This window comes from Alternaria ethzedia (genome assembly GCF_023757985.1).
Source record: "Alternaria ethzedia strain BMP 0044 chromosome Unknown scaffold_27, whole genome shotgun sequence".
Lineage (NCBI taxonomy): Eukaryota > Fungi > Ascomycota > Dothideomycetes > Pleosporales > Pleosporaceae > Alternaria > Alternaria ethzedia.
In genome coordinates this window covers 14,607-32,663 of record NW_026056220.1, presented here as the reverse complement: position 1 = coordinate 32,663, position 18,057 = coordinate 14,607, and the positions used below count along the sequence as shown (strand labels likewise).

At 42.8% G+C, this 18,057-nt stretch overlaps 3 protein-coding genes across 3 annotated transcripts; 2 read left to right on the top strand and 1 right to left on the bottom strand.

The window, feature by feature from the left end:
- Nucleotides 1–2,282: 2,282 nt before the first annotated feature.
- On the top strand, nucleotides 2,283–4,492 carry J4E87_008481 (uncharacterized protein; the record flags this gene model as incomplete). The annotated part of the gene is made up of 4 exons (XM_049380070.1): nucleotides 2,283–2,288; nucleotides 2,356–2,644; nucleotides 2,712–3,427; nucleotides 3,485–4,492. The coding sequence occupies 4 exons, from the start codon at nucleotides 2,283–2,285 to the stop codon at nucleotides 4,490–4,492; spliced, it is 2,019 nt and encodes a 672-aa protein (XP_049230067.1).
- A 178-nt stretch (nucleotides 4,493–4,670) lies between these two features.
- J4E87_008480 (uncharacterized protein) lies at nucleotides 4,671–6,363 on the bottom strand (the record flags this gene model as incomplete). Its single annotated transcript, XM_049380069.1, has 2 exons — nucleotides 4,671–6,043; nucleotides 6,090–6,363. The coding sequence occupies 2 exons, from the start codon at nucleotides 6,361–6,363 to the stop codon at nucleotides 4,671–4,673; spliced, it is 1,647 nt and encodes a 548-aa protein (XP_049230066.1).
- Nucleotides 6,364–9,534: 3,171 nt separating this feature from the next.
- On the top strand, nucleotides 9,535–11,241 carry J4E87_008479 (uncharacterized protein; the record flags this gene model as incomplete). The annotated part of the gene is made up of 2 exons (XM_049380068.1): nucleotides 9,535–10,851; nucleotides 10,909–11,241. 2 exons carry the CDS (start codon nucleotides 9,535–9,537, stop codon nucleotides 11,239–11,241), a joined length of 1,650 nt encoding a protein of 549 aa, XP_049230065.1.
- Nucleotides 11,242–18,057: the final 6,816 nt, after the last annotated feature.

Here is an 18,057-nt window from a genome sequence, read left to right as displayed (position 1 = left end):
GCCGCCGCTGGGACCCAGAAGCGGTGCTCAAGCTTTTTCAAGACGGCCGCTGCGTTGAATTGGCGCCCTCACTCACACCTTCGTGCGATGCCATATTCTGGTCGCTATCCACTTCACCCCATGGCACTGCGATGACGCAGAGCGAGACGAGCCACTCGCAACTTCCGCAACACCGACGACCTGGACGAAATGATACTCTCACGAACGAGAGAAATCGCAAGTACAATATACCGTAAATGCCGCATGCCTATACGTCAAGACAACGCACACAGGGTCAAATTATTGCTGGCTGGTTTGGCGAACCAGAATTCAGACCCTGAGCAACTTCGTTCAAAACTCCAGCGCCTCGCTGAGCCGGCTTGTGTCTTCGTTTCCATCAATACCAAGTCGACAAGATGGAGATCCTCTACGAAAGAGAGAAGTATCGCGTCTCCAAGGAGCTAAACCGTTGGATGAAGAGGATGTGGGAGGCGTTCCCTAGGTATGATCGAGTAGACGAACGGGTCGACGCTACGTCGGAGCGGGTGAGGCAGCGGCCTGGATCTGCGAACAGTAGGTCTTCTACTGCCCACCATACAGCGCAACCATCTAACAATACCTCAGTCGGGGCGCCATCGGAATCCGAGCTTGCCGCACGTGCTGAAGCACAACAGGCCATCGATGTGCAACGATCGCTCCGTGATGTCAATCGCCGCCTCGAGGAGCTTACGGCTCTTCAAGCTGCACACCGAAGCATGGCGCAGTTGGAGTCTCGTGTTTCTCGTCTAACGAGATCGATCGATCCGCCTTTGTCGTCTTCGCAACCGCCGAATATCCTCACCGACTTGCGCGCGCGAAGGCAAAGAGCGCCGATTCGACCTGTCCTCACCGCAGCGTCGGGTCGAGAGAGAAGCCCAACGACAGCGGGCGCGCGACCGCCGTCTAGCGACTCGTCTAGCGATTCGTCCAGCGATTCGTCCAGCGAGGCATCGAGCCCGACGGTGTCGCACCCACCCTATATGATGCGGAGGCTAGCACGACATGCGCGAAGACCGACAGCGGCCGGCAGAGAACCTTTGTCCAGCGCATCGTCCAGCGAGTCGTCCGGCGAGGTACAGGGCCAAACGTTCAGCGAAACATCCAGCGAGGCCTCGAGCGTGACTGTGCCGCAGGTATCACCAGGCTTCACGACCTCAACACCCCGCTGTGCGCGTTCGCATGCCCGCCGTCTGCCCTTCGACGATGAATGTCCCATATGTCAAGAAGGCGACCTTCTCTCCCAATACGATCGGTCGGAGGTTGTGTGGTGTGAGTCCACATGCGGAAGGACTCTCCATAAGAGATGCTTCGAGGATTGGCGTAAGCAATGCTACATCGATCACCGGGACTTCACATGTCCTGTGTGTCGCGGTGACTGGGAAGATCGCTCATGCGAAGCGTGTGACCTGATGCAGTTGCGCAGGCAAAAGATCGAAGGGGATTGCGCTATCTGTTGCCATGCGATGAAGGGAGACGCGCCGGGGGGCAGGGAAGACCTCGTGTGGTGTAAAAGCTCGTGCGGGCAAAACGTCCACCGAGAGTGCTTCGATAGCTGGAAGGAGCATTGCGATGCTGGCAAAGGAGGCGCGACTTGCGTGCATTGTAGGACGTCGTGGCGTGAGTGTGATGATTAGGGAGCAAGGGATGCGCGAGCGCGGCGGTTCGATCTTGCCGTCGGAATGGCGTTCCGATCGGAGCAAGCACCTCGCATCTTCAACTGATAGGCCTACCTCGCGCCTGCCACAACCGTGTATTTGAGAGCTCGAATCAAAGCGAACATACCACCTAGGCAGTCGCCGACGTCAAGACATCTGCACCCCTACCGCCCCATTACTAACATCCACGTACCGCGCTGGCGCTGTCATCGCATGCGGGCCAAGTCCCACCCACCAATCTCATCAGGCACCAGCCTGCTTCGTGCTATGCCCGTCCCAACATCCTCGCTCGCGTTAACCGGGAAAAGAGGCTGAACACCCTAGAGCCTACATCAACTTCACGTCAGCTACTTTGCATACTTTTGTCCTCATGTAGTCTGCCCACCTGATAGGTCTTTCTTGCATGAGTCGCTACGAGTGTACCGATCTCGCAAACATTTGGAATCCCCCGCTCTCCACACCTTGCTGAGCTTTCCGCGCACACAAGGAGAAGCTGATCACCATATCGCGCTGATACCCATGCGGACTCTCGACGTGAAGTGACCCCATCAGGCGACCACGTACCGTACCTTCCACAACTACCTTCGCAAAGATGGGATTCTGCCATACATGCCAGTCCTTACCTATTCGCAGCTTCCTGAAGCTTCATCAATGCGACAGTTCCGTGTACGACGAATTCCAGTGGTTTCGGTTGCCCAGGTCGGTCACCACTGAAGAAACGAAGGAACCGTTCTACAGATGGCACAACAGCGTATCAGACCTAGAAGCTAGTGTCAGTACATGCGCATTCTGCGAGGTCATTTTCAGTCATCTTAGTGGCAGCTATCACTACCAAATGAACGCTAAGGACTGTGATGGAACAGCTCTTTGGATACTGGCGCCGATTGGCTCGCCCATGCTGAAGGTGTTCATGGGCCAGGCGGAACCTCAGGTACAGCTCACTGGCAACTTCAGTTACACGACCACTCCAGGTATTTGACGTCCACTTGTTGACACAGGCTTGATTTGACGCGCGCTCTTCAGACAGCTCGGTCGCAGGTTGCTTCAAGAGCCACGTGCCCATACAGAACTCGGTTCATCCTTATGTCCTTGAGCAAATGTCAGCATGGGTCAAGAACTGCAATGAAAACCATCCGGACTGCTCAACATCGGTGCCGGCTCGCAACACATCTCAGCTACCTACGCGCCTTTTGGACCTTGGTTCCATGCCTAAAGCGGCTGAATTCGAAGGTGCCGCAGGTGATCCACGTACTCTATTGGACAACACATCACTCAGGCTTATCGAGAAAGGCCCAGACAGTGAAGGCCATTATATCGCATTGAGTTATTGCTGGGGAAAAGCTTTGGCATTCACCACGACTACCAAGGATCTCGACAAGTACAAAGAGGATGGGGGAATCAAGTACAACCAGCTCCCCGAAACCATTCGAGACGCCGTCTTTCTCACCAGATATCTAGGCATCCGATACCTCTGGGCTGACTGTCTTTGTATCATACAAGATGACGGAGCGGACTGGGAGAGAGAGGCTTCTCGGATGGCTGATGTGTACAGCAACGCGTATCTGACCATTGCTGCGACACGTGCCAGCCATTGTGGCGAGGGCTTCTTGCACGCACGTAAACTCAGAGGAGAGACCATTGTCTCTTTTGCAGATGACAAGGGCTCTTTCGACCTTTACTTCCGTTACGACGATTTGATGTGGTCTCCTGGTTCCATGGAATCTATTACTGACGAGTCAATCACGATGCGACGGGTACAGCTCATCTTTCTCATGATCCGCACAGCGTTCCGGCCAGCTAACGTGAAATAGGAAGAGCCACTCTTGAGCCGCGGCTGGGTACTCCAAGAACGCATTCTTGCAACACGCACTTTGCAGTTCACAAGCTACAACATGCGGTTAGAGTGTTCCAAGCAAGTCTTCACTGAGCCCCAATTCGTCGACGAATACGGCACCTCGAAAGAGACGTCTTTGGAAAGGATAGCAAAGGGGCTTGAAAGTATCAAAAACGCGGCACCAATCACAGGCACTCAGGAGATACAGGTCCCGGTAGTCAACGGGAGGTCCTACGGATGGCGCGTATGGGCCCGCATGATTGAAGATTACACATCGCGCAATCTGAGTTTTGCGTCCGACAAATTCCCCGCTCTAGGTGGCGTTATTTCAGCCCTACAGGAGCTGACTGGCGATACCTGCTTCGCGGGCATTTGGAAGAGCTGGTTTCTACAAGGTCTACTTTGGCGTTTGCAGGATCCCAACTGGGATGAGTATGTCTTTTTTCCGAAGGAACCGCAGAGGGCCGTCCCCTGGAGAGCTCCGACGTGGTCATTCGCATCTGTCGAAGGGGTCGTGTTATATCTACTCCTCGAGGAGAATTTTGACCAAGGACTGTGCGCCGAACTGCTCAGCTGCGAAGTCACGCCTAAGGGTAAGAACCCCCTTGGAGAACTTACAGACGGATTCGCCAAGATCAGAGGTCCGATAGCTGCTGTCTCTGGTGTATTACCGGATCTATCGCTTAACGGCAGAGAGTGCATGGTCAGCATGACAAACGGTAGACTTGCTGAAGCCAGTGTCTACTTTGACATCGACGTGTACGACTCCTGCCAAGTCCTCATGATCACTCCTCATATGGGTGTTGCTATTATACCGGTCAAAGTGGCCGAAGGAACATACACAAGAGTTGGGGCGGTCTCGGTGTACAGAGTCTTTGACCCAGGTAGCGACACTCGAAGTCGCGGTAGGCGGGCACACGAGAACCGCGACAGATCGATTTCGGCGTCTCACTTCCCCAGTCCGGAGAACATCACCCTGCTGTAAGGCTCGGGGGCCAAGAAGGTTGGCCTGTATGTGAAATGGAAATTAGAGGTCGTTGGTATGTTGCAGGAGTAGCTCCCGTTTAGTGAGGTCAATCAAGTCGACATGTTCAACAATAGCACGACTCACGATCACTGGGCTAGACGAGGCATAGCATGAAAGAGTCTGTCTACATTATCATTTACTGTCTAGCCACTTCGAAATGCTCACCCAGTACGATGTCAACAGCCTGTTCGGCAATTGCGTAGACTGGTACCTGGTAATGAGCCGCAAGAGGCTTTGGAATAACACTCGCATCAGCGACACGCAAGTTCTTGACCCCAAACACCCTCAGCGATCCATCAACAACGGTCCCCATCGCTGCTGTCCCTGCAGGATGATATGTGGTACTCGCGCCCATCTTGAGTCTCGCGTCGATATCTTCGTCCGACTTCCCCGGATAGCCTGGCGGAATGTGTTCACATTCGACAAGCATCTTACCCTCGGCTGTATCCAACATCAGCTCGGATTGCATACGGAAACCCTCGCGCAAGACGTAGCGATCTGTTTCCGTGGCGCAGTAGTTTGGGTCGATGATGGGATTCGCGGACGGGTCAGACGATGCAAGCGTCACCGAGCCTCGCGACGTCGGAAGACAGCCCATTAAAAAGGTCATGATGGATGATCCGTCAATCGGAATACTAAGACCCTGCGCTTCTGCTCCGACGGCAATGTACATGAGAAGCATCTCGAGGTGAGTGCGTGGGCCATTGAGCAGTGGGTGGTCATCAGATACCGGGCCCTCATCGCGCTCGATGGCTGCCTTCAGTGTCCCGACTTGGTGTATAGGCGCGCGAACCAAGAAGTCTACCGGCCCCCCTCTGTCGTAATTTAGACCACCGAAGAGCGGCGAGCCGATCGCTACACCCTTCTCTGGGTTTCGCAGCTTCCAATAACGGTACATCATCAGATGATCATGCAGATTCTGGCCGACGGCTGGTAGGTTGGATACAACTGGAATGTTGTGCTGCGATAGCTGGGAAGGCTCTCCGATGCCAGAGAGCATCAAGATTTGGGGCGTTCGGTAGGCGCCTGCGGTTATGACGACTTGGCCGCCTTCGTTGAGATCAATGCGTTCGCCATCTGTGAGCTCTACGCCGACTGCCGTATTCGTATCGTCGAAAAGCACACGCCGGACGATGGTTGATGTGCGCACTTGGACACCGTGAAGCGGGTATACGGAGTGCGCCATCTGCCGTTTGCCATCCTGGAAGTTCTCAACCAGATCGCTGATGCCTTGAGGACGGCCGTCGTTCAGGTCATGGATAGGTGGTATGTCGAGGTTCGACCAAAGCTTATGGACGGTTTCGCGCAATGGGTATATACGGCCGGTAGAGGTGACAGATGCCGTGTGCATCGGACCGTCGTGCCCATGCTGCGAGGGATCCGCATCGGGGTCGAAGTGCCTTTCCGTGCGCTTGAAGTATGGCAATAGGCCGTCGTAGCTCCATCGCGGATCGTCAACATCGCGTGCCCACTCGTCATAGTCCTGCGCATCGCCTCGAATCCATCCACCTAACACAGTCAGCTGGTCGCGCGCACCTGCAGTCACCATGTGTACCGTTGTTGATAACGCTGCCGCCGCCAAGGCCTCTAAAGCCTACATTTCGCTTGGGCTTCCCATCGAGATGCTCTTGAGGTGCTGTAGAGTAGTTGTAGTCGTACTGGGAGAAGTGGAGGTTCGCGGCCGCGGCTGGTATGGTAACATGTGGATTCCCAGTAGGATCGGGACCGGCTTCAATGAGTACAATGGATAGCGATGGCTTCCTCTCGTGCAGACGCGAAGCGACTACGGTGCCAGCGATTCCGCCGCCTACGATGATGACGTCGGCCATTGCAGACTCAGCTTGTCCACAGTGCGAGGAAGCGGGTCGGAAATGCCACTGAATCAGCTATATATACGGTGTAGCTCGCATTATAGCACTTGAAATAGGCGGGGCGTATGGGCGTATGGGCGTATGCAGTCAGCCGCAGCGATCCAATCATACATTCCGTTGTCACGGCGTAGCCCACATCGATGTGCACGACAGGCCAAGAGACATTGGTCAGCCGATCCATCGGTATCTTCTAACAGCCTGTTATCATATCCATCGCCCTTCCTTGTCCGCGGCTTCGGCCGGTACTACGATGTTGTGTAGGAGGATCGGCCGGTCAGGTACGCTGAGACCAAAGACGGGACGTGTGTATCGCGGAGGGCGGTGAAGTGTCGGTACACGAGACATCGCGTGATGTGAAGTATAGGACTTTGCTCGCATGTGCCGCTTCGAAGTTGATTGCCCTTACTATGTGTTCACAAAGTCAGCAAACAGCTGAGCAATAAGAGTGAGTGTCTTGAGCTGGAACGACGTGTCAGCGTCCCACGCGCGGGCAGCGGATACCATGCCGTCGATGTTTTACTGGTAATTGCCCGACTTCCTCTGCGGCCTGGTCCAATAGTGTCCATGTTGGCAAGGGGGCTTAAGTTGCTGTGCGATAGAGGTACCAGGTGTGCTATCGGAATTATGCCTGAGGCAACCGCAAGATCCCTATTGCTCTGGCTGAAGGTTTGAATCGCGTCGGAGTAACATTGTGGAAGCCGTGTGCCGTCTCAGGTCTGGGTGGCATTGACATGCAGGGCGACTGTGTTCGTGTTGAGAGCGACACAATGTTTGACTAGCCGGATGACGCATCGGAGCTACATAACGCCGCGCCGCGTGTTCTGCCAGGCACACGCTACCCCGTCAACACCTCATCTTCATCCCCCCATCCAGCTCCTCTTCAAGGAGAACGACGATCGAGTATCCATAATAGCTGTCGGTACCTTCACAAAATAACGCTGTGGTCGAGTGTTCATGCGCGTGACGTTCGCGTCCTCAACTTGCGCAGTCGGGAACGCGACCCAGGCTTGAGCTCCGACGATACCGCGTAGCGCATGCTTCGCTCGGTACACTCTCGATATCGAATACAAAGCCCGCTGCGTACTTCGCTGTCTCGAAAACGCAGCTTGTCCGCAAGAATGTCCCGATACAAAGTCCGGCTCAGAACGACGTCCATTCTCTTCTAGGTTTCACCAGGTTTAAAGTCCATCAAAACGGGTATCAAGGGCGTGCAGGGCATCACGCACGTTGCAGCCAACGCCAATCCCCCTCCCAAGCTTCCTGAGAGCTATGGGCTTAGACAACGTCGCATGGGTCCCGTAAACTGCAGCCGCGTCATTGCGATTATGTTCAGGCTCGACCGTGAGTAGCAATATACGCCGTACACTCGATACGGACCACCGACCATGATCCATGACAGACCCACATGGCCGCGGCAGTGCTGGTGCTGGGTCGGTGAAACGTGAACGGATCTTCCCGAGCCCATATTCGGATTTCGATGGCGCTAAACTAGAACGCTGGTTAGTCAGCGTATCCGTATTCAACGCTTCAAGACCCTCTCGCCGCTATCCGTATTCCCGCCTCCACGTATTTCTTTTCATCGTCCTTTCGCCAATTACGTCGCATTCGCCAAAGTCCGCCATGGCTCCGCGTAAGGTTCTGAGAAGATCGCATCGCAAATCTAGGAACGGTTGTCAAGAGTGCAAGAGACGCCACATCAAGGTACGCGACGGCATCGTGAGCGCGGGTACCTGCATCTGCTCGCGTAGCATTAGGGAATAAACCATACTGATCGTTCTAGTGCGATGAGGCGCAGCCCACGTGCGAGAATTGCGCGCGCGATGATCGTACATGCACGTACTCAAGGCCACCAGACCCATCTCAACGCGCGGTATCCAGCCAATCGCCATACGCGGTTCCCGAGACCACATCAGGATCTTACTTCGGAACTCCAACGTCGCATGGCGTGCCGAGTACTGTGGAACACAGCAGTACGGTGTCACCAGCCGTGACGTCTTCCGTGGACCTGTCTTTCCTCTCTCGGGCGGCGTCGTCACCGCATGGCTCGGACCTCTCTTTCAGCTTGCGACATATGCAGTTGCTCAGCCACTTCATCTACGAGACGTTGCCAAGCCTCGCAGAAACAGGGTCGATAGACGAAACGCAAGCACGTGCTCTTATGCCAGCGATTCTGTCAGAGCCATATGCCATGTACCAAGTTCTGGCCCTCTCCGCCATGCACATGAGCTACCAACACCCTGAAGAAGCAGACCGACATCGCGAGGAGGCTAGAGCTCTCCAAACTCAGGCGTTATGCACCTTCAATAGTGCACATATCGAAGTCACGCCAGATAACCTTGTGTCTATCATGTCATTCTCCACCATGACTGGCTTGCACGCCCTTTCAGAAGTCGCTGGGAATGCCGAAGTGGGACCGGGTGGAGTCCTGGATGGATTCGTCACGTACATGAACTTGCATCGAGGAGTTCGAGCCATCATATCGCAATCCTGGGGATTCTTGAACCAGACCAGCGTTGCTCCTCTTTTCGAGCGAAGCACGAGTGCCATTCATCATGCCATATGTTCGAACGGACAAACAGCAGTAGCAGTGGCGGAGCGCCTGTCAAACTTACTGGACCATGCGGATATGAGCGAGGAATCTCGACAGACTTGCAGTGTGGCTGCATCTGAGCTGACAGTCGTATACCAGACAGAGCCTGACGTGGAAAAGCCGTCAAATCAGCCGCCTGGAACTGGTTTAATCTGGGTGTTTCCAATTAATCTCTCGAGCGAGTTTACGGCACTTTTGTCTATGCGCAAACCGGAAGCGCTCATTATTCTGGCCCACTACGCGGTTCTTTTGCATCGTAGACGCCGGGTGTGGCTGGTCGGCAACGTCGGCAGAGTACTAATCGAAGAGATTTCGAGATTCTTGGGCAGCTTCTGGAAAACTTGGCTCGACTGGCCGAACGAGGTACTTTTGCAACCCTAGCGCGATACGTAGCCAACCAGCGAATACGTCGTATACCATGACTCGTATTCGTCCCCATCCACGCATCGACCACCAAGCGGACTCGCCTGTCGTACCAGAGTACCTACAGTAGGCATCTCGGCGAGAGCTGTTGTATCATGTCGCTACTTATATGATCAATGTCGCGATCGTTCCAACTCACCATCCGACCACAGTCTCTCGTTCCACAATACAACACGATGCAGAACCTCACCGTCCCATTCTCTGCCTGCAATGCCAGCTCTATCCCGTACCCCGTCGTCTTTGGCGCCAATGTCACGGGTCTCACCGCTGCGCTCGTCCAAAACTACACGGGAGCTTTCGACACGTCCACCAACAAGCCTTCTCCCGCCGCGCTCGGCCTCGACTTCTGCAACGTGACCGTAACGTACACCCACGAAGGCCAGAACGACAACATCAATGTAGAGACATGGCTCCCAATCGATAACTGGAACGAACGACTGCAGGCCGTCGGAGGCGGAGGCTGGGTTGCTGGCCGGTTCACTATATCCTACGTTTTCATGGACGAAGCCATAGGCGAGGGCTATGTGGCTTCAACAACAGACGCCGGCCTGGGCTCGTCACCTATTCCTGATCCGTGGGCGCTGAACAGCCCTGGCAATGTCAATTTGTATGCGATACAGAACCTCGCCTCCAAGTCTCTCCACGACCAATCTTTCATCGCCAAAGACGTCGCCAAGTCCTTCTACGGACAAGCCCCGAAGTATTCCTACTGGAACGGATGCTCCCAAGGTGGTCGCCAGGGGTTCATGCTCGCTCAGCGCTACCCTGAGGCGTACGACGGCATCAATGCAGGAGCGGCTGCGATCAACTGGAATGAGTTGTTCTTCAACGCTGCATGGGCGCAAGTCATGATGTCAATGACAAACCAATTCCCGACGAAGTGTGAGCTTGACGCCATCACCTCGGCTGCTGTCGCCGCTTGCGACCCTCTCGACGGCGTTGTTGACGGTCTCGTTTCCGACCCGGAGAAGTGCTTCTTCGACCCATTCACGATAGTTGGCAGCGTTCACAACTGCACATCGACCGGAAAGGCTGTCACGATCAGCGAAGGAGCCGCGGTCATTGCGAACGCTACATGGGAAGGCCCCCGGGGACCTGACGGCGAGTTCATCTGGTACGGCGTTGACTACGCAAGCGATCTCACCGGCAGCGATGGCATGGACGGTACCCCTTTCCGGGTCGCTCTTGCGACAACAACCTGCAATGCCAATGGTACATGCACCGGGTCTCCGTCGGGCCTTGGTGAGAATTGGTTGAAGTTCTTCGTCAAGAAAGACCCCGAGTGGAACTACACGCAGATCAGCTCAGTGGAGGAGTACACGCGTATGTTCAAGTCATCAGTCCAGGAGTGGTCTTCCATCATCGAGACGGCGGACGCAGACCTTTCGGAGTACCGCAAGGCTGGTGGCAAGCTCATAACATTCCACGGCTTGGTAAGTTCTCCATCCGCTACGCCTTTACTCTTGACACCCGACTAACTTCTTCTCCAGGCCGACAATATCATCCCGCACAAGGCGACCGACAACTACTACAACCGCGTGAAGGACCTTGACGCCAACGTCGACGACTTCTTCCGCTACTACCAAGTCCCTGGCCTCGGACATTGCAATGGTGGCGCTGCCGGCGGCAAGCCTCCCGCCACGTTCCATGCGCTCGTCGACTGGGTCGAGAAGGACGTCGTGCCGCAGACCTTGCCCGTGAGTTTCAACGATACGAAGGGAACCCAATTCGACAGGTTCCTGTGCCCGTACCCGCAGAAGACACGACTCATCTCGAAGGACAGCGATGCGACAAAGCCGGAGTCGTACAAGTGTGCTGTTTGAGCTTGCGACGGTGCGACAGTAGTGACAGCGCGAGGGCTGCGACGATTTGTATATAGAAGCAGTTTTGTTGTTTGTTTTAGCGATTCGCTCGCGAGATGGATAGAGGTGGTGTTCGCGTTCGATGTTGTAATAATTCAAAACCTTTGCCTTTCTGCACGATGTGTTTGCGCAAGCTCTTCGCACACGTTTGCCGCGCGAGTTCTTTGAATAAGCTCTTTGCAGAAGTTTTAACGTAATTAAGTAGTAAGTTATAGTAGCTCTTTTCTGTTTTGTATCTAGATACGCATAAAACGTACTCTAGTACACTAATCTAATTGTTTATTAGTACTATTAGTATATATAGCCTAAAAGGTAGATATTCTTAGTATTCTTAGAATCTTTATTATTAAGTATTTAGTAGATACCTATATATAGAATATAGTAGTGCCTTGTATCTAATTTTATAGACTCTATTTAATAAAAAGATATTAAAAGACGCTTAGCTATTAGTCTTAGAACTGCTAGTAGATTTTAATAAACTTAGAGTATATTACTATTAGTACTAAGACTTCTAGTAGAACTAACACTACTCTTATTTATATAACTTCTAGAAGCTTAGATAGTAATTAAAAACTACATAATATAGTAGTAATATAAATACTAGTACTTAATAGCTTTATAGTATATATTCTCTAATAACTATAACATAATAACTATTTCTCTAGATATTAATAGAACTTACAGTAGTCTATTATATCTACTATCTAGTAAATAGTATCTTACTATATAAGATAAGCTATAAACACTATATTCTTATTATTTTAGCTCTTATTACTCTTACAAAGTATTCTAGCTAAAGTATTCTTTTACTAAAGTATAGTATTCTTAAAAGCTAGAAAGAGCTATAAACTTAATATTAATCTTACTTTATATATCTAGTTATAGATATAGATAGCGTAAGTAATTAGATATATTCTAGTAAGATTATAAATAGAATACTCTTTCTATTATCTTAAAGGTAGACTATATCTACTAAAGAGCTTATATATCTTACTAATAAGCTTTTTAAAAGTAAGACTAAAAGAAAGAATAATAGAAAGTCTTGCGCTAGTTATATACGTAATAGAAATAATAGAAATAGAGGTAAAAGAAATAAGTATAATAGAAATAGATATAATAGAAATAGGTATAATAGAAACGTTAATAGGCTTAGCGTGTAGCTTTATACTAGTAAAGTAGCTCTTTAGAGCGCTTATAATAGCTTCTAGTATAGTATAAATAAAGTAGTTTATAATAGCCTTTATAATAGCTTCTAGAATAATAACCTTAAAAGAACTTATAGAGGTAGTAGCGCGTTTAAGAGAAAAGTAATTAATATAGTAATAATAAAGAAGCTTAATTAAGCTTTAGTGTATAAGGTAATATAACTAGTAATAAGATTAGCTTTAGACTTACTAACGCTAAGAGAACTTATAAAAGAGGTATAAGGTATTAGAAACGTAGTTAGAGCTTATTTAGTGTACTAGTATAGCTTTAGTATTAGATTTAAGCTACTATTTATATCTTTAATAAGTTTTTAGATCTTTAATTTATTATAAGTAGTAGAATAAGAATAGAGAGTATATATATAGTAGAAGTATAATTTTACTTACTAAAAAATTTAGTATTTTATTACTTTATAATCTATAGCTCTATTAGTTATAAGCTATTAAGAATATATAATTATATTATAATTCTCTTTACTATAGGTAGACATTAGTGTTTATAGAATAGTTATCTTACTACTCTAAATTTTAAAAGCTTTAACTACGCTAGAGATAGTAGCGCTAAGAATCTAAGCCTTAGTTTACTTAATACCTACACCTTTAAACGTAAGATTTTAATCTTTTTAGAAATACGTCTTTTTATATACTAGTAATAGACCTTACTCTTTTTAGACTAGTTTACGCTATAGAATTAGTTTACTAATAAATATAAAATATAGATTAAGACGTAACTAATACTTACGTTAATATCTATAAAATAAATTTTATTTATCTAGTAATTATAATCTAGAATATTCTCTAATATTTCTAGTAGAATCTTTAGAAGATAGTATATCTAATAAGTAGAACTAAAGTATAAGGTAATAGATAAACTTATATATAGATAGAGATAGTTAGCTTTAGAAAGATATACTTATAGAGATAGAAAAACTCTATTTTACTTTATTTTTAGTTAAGAAAGCGTATCTTTAGCTACTTTTATACTTTTAATCTTTTTAGCTATTATAATTAAAGTAGTTTAGAAAGTACTATTTATAAAATCTTAGAAAAATAAAAAAGTAATTATTAGACTAGTACTAGAGTTAAAGATAAAGAGCTTTTATTCTAAATATAGAATTATTCTAAAAATATCTTATATTAGATACGTATATAAGTATTTATAAATAGTATTCTATCTAACTATTAAGATATTATTTATAGAAAATCTTTATATATACGTAAATATAATACTTTATATACTAAGCTACTTAGCTACTTAACTTTATATATAAATTCTTAGCCTAATTAGAAATTCTATTTCTAAACTATAATTATTCTAATAAGTACTTATAAATAGTAAGTCTAACTTTATTAGAATTAATAATAATAAACTATTATTATATAAAATATAGTATATACGTAGTAATCTTATAGTATAATATTACTAGTATATAGTGTAATATTAGTAGACGTAGAGGTAATATTAGCTATAGTAAGTCTAATATTAGTAGGCCTAGAAGTAATATTAGATAACTAATATTATCTATTTTAATCTAAATTTATAATTTAAATTATTTTACTTATAATATAACTACGTAGATAAGACTATCTTCTAAATTATAAGTATTTTAGAAACTTTATAATTCTAGAAGTACTCTTTCTTACTATATTACTTATAGACATTAATCTAAGTTAAGTTCTATTAAATATTAAGCTATATATAAGTATAGTTTTAGAATTATATATATTCTAAAAACCTTATAATTCTAAAAGCACTTCTTCTTAATATATTACTTATAGATATTAATCTAAGTTATAATCTATTAAATATTAAGTAGTAAGTAAGTATAGTCTTAGAATTATATATATCTAAAAACTTTATAATTCTAGAAGCACTTTTATTATAACTAATATATAGCTATTTTATTTACTCTCTAGTAATTTTAAAAACTATAATCTTATAATTTCTAAATATAGCTTTCTAAGCTAACTTACTTACTATACTACTTTCTTTTATACTACTATCTATAATTCTTAATATACTATTAAGTAGCGCTAATAGATTAGTATCTTAGAAATAATATAGCTTTTTAAGAAAAGTATATTCTATTAGTAGATTCTAGTTATATATACACTTAACTACTAACTACTTAATTCTTATTACTAACTTAACTACTAGTTTATTATATTTAAATACTATTTCTATCTACTATATAACGCGCGCTTACGTAATCTTCTTCTTAATCTAGTTATTTAGATTTATACTATATAGTAGTAATATAAAGATACTAATTATTCTAAATTACTTCTTAAAAATATTCTAGCGCTTACTCTAATCTAGATACTTTCTAAACTTAATCTAAAGCTTTTTATTCTTTTTTTTTATAGCTATTCTCTCTAATTTCTTTTTATATATAAGAGTAAATAATATCTTCTTTATAATACTACTATATCTTTACTTTTTTTAATCTATTCTTATACTCTACTTTTTTATTTTCTTATATATCTACTTATATTTCTTATAAAAAGTATCTATCTTCTAATATTACTATATTTAACTTACTATTATATTAGTATAAGTTTATTAAACCTTAAAGTACTTCTTTCTTAACTTATTAGTGTTTAGTTCTATTTATATTTCTAGAGGTACTATATTAAAAGTCTATACTAACTACTAAGTAAGCTACGTATCTAGTATATAAGAAGTAAAACTAAAACTCTTATCTTTAACTAGTTCTAGCTTATTAAAAAGCTATAAACTTTTTACTTTCTATTACTTCTATAAAACAAAAATAGTAGCTTTCTATTAGAGTTAACTTTATTATATATAAGCTAATATTACGTATAAGCTAACGCTACGTGTAAGCTAATACTATATATAAGATAATATTATATATAAAGTAATATTACGTATAATACTAGAATACTCTATAACTCTATTATAGCTTCTAGAGCTATAGCTTTTTATATTATATAGTGTAAAGTATATAGATTTTATCTTAAGTCTAATATATTCTTCTTTTTTAGTCTATCTATTAAACTACGCCTTATCTATATTATAATATAAACTAGTAACACTAATATTAGCGTAAATTCTACTCTTCTATAGATACCTAGGTATTAGAAATAATACTCTATACTTATAGCTCTTTTTACTTTACGCTAAGAATAATATATTCTATAAATTTATAAAAATTAAGTAGTAGCGTAGAAGTATATTATTCTTAGTAGTACTATTATTCTACTACTAGATCTATATTATTTTTGCGTACGTAAGCTACCTTCTCTTTCTTATATCTACTAAGTATTAGTCTAGAATTAAGTATATTCTATAACCTTCTACTAGCTTCTTTAAATAGAATATATAGCGTAGATTACTATTTAAAGCTATAAGAGCTAATAATTAGAAAAAGTAATAAATACGTAATTCTCTTAGCGCGTTCTTAATAACTACTTATTCTAGCTTATAGTTTTAAATTACGCTAAATAGCTACTTAGCGAATATATTACTAATATAGCTAATTATTAAAGTACTATAATATATATATAGAATAAAGTATATATACTATTTTACTAGTGTAAGTCTAAGACTTACTATAGCGCGTCTTAGCAATTTAAATCTAGATAGAGCTACTTTTAGACCTCTTAATAGTTATTAGCTAAAACTAATACTTATAGTAGTAGAATATACTTTATATATATAAAACTAAAGTGTGTATATACACTAAAGTTATATTAATTAATAGCTACTAGTAATAATAGCTAAACCTAAAGGTATTATAGAAAATTCTAAAACTTAATTTAAAAGTTAGACTAAGTTAATACTACTACTATTATAGTTTATAAAAGAAGGTCTACTATAAAGGCTATATTATCTATTAAAGTAGAAGCCTTCTCTCTACTATCTATATAACTCTTATAACTCTACTTTTAAAAAGTTAAATTTACTAAAGTAATAATAACTTATAAAGTTCTATTCTTTTTAAAAGAAATAAAGAACTTTACGTAATACGTACTATACTACTAGAGGTAAGATAAGTAATAGATTATTCTATTTCTATACTTATAAGGCTCTCTAGTTAGTTCTTATACTATAGACTAGCTCTTAACACTTCTAGAATCTATAATTTACGTAGACTTAATAGAGCTAAGTTATATTATTTCTATTAACTATATTAGATACTACGTATAGAAGTATAAGACTACTTTATTTATAGACTTAATATTAAAAAGCTTATCTAATATAATATTCTTATACTAAAGATTATCTAATAACTAAACAGCGTATACGCCTAGTAAGAAGAATAACTTAAGTGTAGAGAAATACCTCTTAAAGTACTTTAGTAGAGTGTTTAGACGCTATTATTATAGATATAGAAAAGGTAAGATATTTTTTTTATAAAGGCGTTTATTAAAGTAGGCGTAAGTTAGCTTATACGCTAGTAGGCTTAGTAGTGTTAAAAGTATATAATAATATTATAGAGAGTTATTATCTTAAGTAAGATTAATATAAACTATATGCTATATTTTATTAAAGGTCTTTAGTAGAAAGGCACTTACTTTAGTTATATTCTTAAAAGTAGTTAGTAGATATAATATAATATCTAATACTTACTATATTTATTATAGTGTATATTTTTCTTATAATACTAATATATAATATTTGCTATAGTATATAGATTAGCTATCTATTCTAGCGTACATAGTATACTACTACGCCTTTCTTACTACTTACACGCTATAGTAGTATAAAGATTAGTTCTTAATTATACTATACGCTATATACTAAAGTACTACTCTTACTATATATAGGCTATATTATATAGGCGCTCTACGTGCGTACGCTAATAGTACGTAGGTACTATACTTATAATTTTCTACTATTCTATTTCTACTACTTTCTAACTTATATAGTTACTACTTAGTTATAAATATTATTTCTACTTCTAGAGCTATAATATTATAAAAGAGTCTATACCTATAAGTTTAGTAGTAAACTATAAAGTTACTTTTCTATAAGAAGCTACTATATAGAGATTAGATAGGTACGCCTCTATCTATCTAGTAATATAGTAGCTAGTAACTATAGCTACTTAGTAATAAGTAGTTTTTTATACGCTAGACTAAGCTACTACTTAACTAGTACCTATTAAAAACCTAGTACGTTACTTCTAGAGAAAAGCTATTAGTATTAGTAGTGTTATTATTATTAGATGTATTTAATTCTTAAAGTATACTTAAATATTAGTTATATTATATTAGTCTTTCTTAATAGTTATAAGATATTTATATTTTAATACTTAACTATACTAGATTAGCATAAAAATATAAAAAGTATACTAGATTACTAATATCTAGATAGTTACTAACGCATATAAGCTATAGCTCTATCTAGTAAGAGAAAAAACTAATAAGATAAAATATACTATAAGAAAGAAGTAAATATATTCTAATAAATATATTTAGTAATAAAGAGTCTAACTTTAACTTACTATTATCTTAACCTATCTAAGATATAAAGCGCCTAATACTAAGAAAGACTTATTAAAAGAAGAATTTCTAGAATAAGTTTAATAGAAAAGTTATTAACCTA